General features: G+C 51.6%; 3 protein-coding genes across 3 annotated transcripts in view; 1 reads left to right on the forward strand and 2 right to left on the reverse strand.

The window, feature by feature from the left end:
• LOC126577524 (probable malonyl-CoA-acyl carrier protein transacylase, mitochondrial) overlaps window positions 1-516 on the reverse strand; it is a 1276-nt gene extending 760 nt beyond the window's left edge. Inside the window, exon 1 of the mRNA XM_050239200.1 lies at window positions 1-516. This exon is cut by the window's left edge and continues 760 nt beyond it. Coding sequence (XP_050095157.1) covers window positions 1-516 — 516 coding nt within the window.
• LOC126576903 (uncharacterized) overlaps window positions 1-2500 on the forward strand; it is a 32735-nt gene that overhangs the window by 23196 nt on the left and 7039 nt on the right. Inside the window, exons 7-8 of the mRNA XM_050238206.1 lie at window positions 1247-1366; window positions 1700-1830. Coding sequence (XP_050094163.1) covers window positions 1247-1366; window positions 1700-1830 — 251 coding nt within the window. The remainder of the gene's footprint in view (window positions 1-1246; window positions 1367-1699; window positions 1831-2500) is intronic.
• LOC126577523 (cytoplasmic tRNA 2-thiolation protein 2) lies at window positions 656-2111 on the reverse strand. Its single transcript, XM_050239199.1, has one exon. It carries the CDS (start codon window positions 2063-2065, stop codon window positions 731-733), a length of 1335 nt encoding a protein of 444 aa, XP_050095156.1. The 5' UTR covers window positions 2066-2111; the 3' UTR covers window positions 656-730.

Consider the following 2500-nt stretch of genomic DNA (forward strand, 5'->3'; position numbering starts at 1 on the left):
GGCGTAGCAGTTATCGATCGCGTTCGGGCGCTCCTCGCGCAACTGTTCCAGAGCGGCCAAGGAGGTAACCATCACGGCCGGTTGGCAGTATTTCGTCTGGTCCAGCTTGCTCTTCGGACCTTCGACGCAGATTTTGAGCAGATCGTAACCCAGCACCTCGTTGGCAAGGGCAAAGATGTCTCGTGCTCCGGGAAACTTGAGCAGCTTCGATCCCATTCCGACGTATTGTGTGCCCTGACCGGGGAACACGATTATGTTGGTCTCTCGTGGGTCAATTTTCGGGCGGATCGCTTTCTTCGATTGGTCCCGTGTGATGTAGGTGCCAGGAACGTACGGCAGGGTGGCCCATTCATCCGATTCGCGGCGTGTATCGAGGTCCTCAAAGCTGGCAGCATGTTCCAACAGTTGCTTCACCTTCTCCGTGCCGGTCGTCGTTGGTGGTGGTGGGACCTTTGCGTCGGTTCCAAGCAATCGCAACGTCCTGTGTAATCGCCGATGGAAGGCTCGGAACAACATCTTAAAGGACACTGATAAGATTCGAAGGAACTAGGGAAACACGTTTTATCTCAAGCGAAACCTGATTGGATGTTTGAAAGTGCCGGCTGTTTGTTTTCTTTCCGTGACATTCCGCTGAATAGCGCTGAAAGCCGCTGAGTTGAATGGAGTTTAAAAATTCAATATTATTTATTATTTTCTTCAGTTTCACTGAGTCCCATTCATGCATTTCCTACTACTCCTGGTCCACAAAAATGTTCCTACAACCGTGGCAAAGGTTCTTTTTGAGTTTACTCAACTCATCCTCGTCCTCGCCATTCACCATTCGCGCGGCATCGAGCTCCATTTGCTTCGATTTAACGAGGATGTCCTCGTGGCTACAGGACGCATTTACCCGCGAAGAAACCAACCGCGAGTATTCGGTTGCATACAGCGTTTTCGATCCTCGATAATCGAGCACAGCTCCACAGAAAACACACTGCTCCGGATGGCCGCCATCCAAAGGAGTGGGTGGTTTCTTCTTTTCCAAAAGACCAAGAATGTCCACCTTAGTGGATGCTTCTGGTAGGCTTGTGTTGGTCGGTTGAACGGCATCCAGCTTATCTCCGGTGCGATAGATGGTGGAAACGGTGGAAGGAAAGCTTCCCTGCAAATGGTCGATAAACTTGGCCGTGAGGTTTTGTAAACTGGGTCTGTCCGCAAAATGGTCCACCCGTGGGATTGTGTTGTGCTGCTTTTCGGCCAACTTCAGATAGTGCGTGATTTCGTCCGGATTCAGATCACGAATGGGCCGGATAAGCTTAACCGTACCGTACCGATCGTCGCAAAAGGCTACATCCTGTGCGATGGAACAGCCTCTGCCCAGGGCCACGTGAGAGAGCAGCGTTTTGGCCAGATCGATTCCGATGTCCGACAGAAACACGTAGTTGCAGTTTAGCGATCGTGCAACCGCCTGGTACGTCTGCTTGCGGACCTGTTCCAGCAGATCTTGCTTCGATGTTACGGATCGTGTGCCGTTGATGATTTCCTTCAATCGAGTCTCATCCAGCGCGAACGATTCCGGTGGCGTAAAAGCACTGTCGAATGGGAATTCCATCACCTTTGTGCTGCCGCTAACAGTGTAGTGAGCTGGGAAATTGAACTGCCTCAATATGTCCTGCAAGATGGCCAGTTTCTCCTTCCGTTCCGGGGCCGTTTTGCTCAGGAAATCGTCGTCAACGAACATCAGGACGGGTTCGATACGCAGCTGCTTGAACGCATCCTGCTCCAACCCGAACCGAACCATGTCCAGCAGAGCTACATTTTCCGGGGTCCCGGTCAGGATGATAAGGACACGTGAACCACGGCGGACGATCTTGGACGAGCCCAGCGAAGCGCGGAACTTGTGGCGGACGTAGTTGAGAAAGCACATGCGGCACTGCGGTTCCTTGTGGTCCAACTTCAGCACGGCCTGCTCCACGTTACACTTGCGGCACAGCTCATTCTCGACCAGTTGCGGCTGGGGCGTATCTTCCTTCATCGCGTGCACTCCTCCATCGTCACCGAAATCGTCCTCAACGATGCTGCACATCCTTTTTAACGGCGAGTCCTTTTCGGTGCGCGCGGATGTAAACAAACCCAAGAGGTCGGGGTTGTCAAAGTGACTTGCCAGCTGTCACTGCCGTCGATCGAAGTTCGTGAAAAAACCCCCGAGAGAAAGGTCGTGAAAATCGTACCTCCGTGCTAGTTTTTGCAATTTTCCTCGATATCCGCTTCAAATACCCTCCGTTTGTGCGCAAAAATGTAAGTAAAGTGATAGCTACTCTGTTTAACTAGCCCAACGATGGATGCAAACGTTTTATGGCTCGGTTTTACGGGCGACGAAAAGTGTTCCTCGGCGTAGCGCTAGCGCTCCATTGCAGCAATTTTCAAGATGGCGGCGTATTAGAAAATCGCTTGAAAAATTGTTACCTCTTTTTCACTTAGCCTCGTTGACCTAGTTAGGGGCAAGAAATGTTCGTTGCTA

The sequence above is a fragment of the Anopheles aquasalis genome, chromosome 3, assembly GCF_943734665.1.
Source record: "Anopheles aquasalis chromosome 3, idAnoAquaMG_Q_19, whole genome shotgun sequence".
In the NCBI taxonomy this organism is placed as follows: Eukaryota; Metazoa; Arthropoda; class Insecta; order Diptera; family Culicidae; genus Anopheles; species Anopheles aquasalis.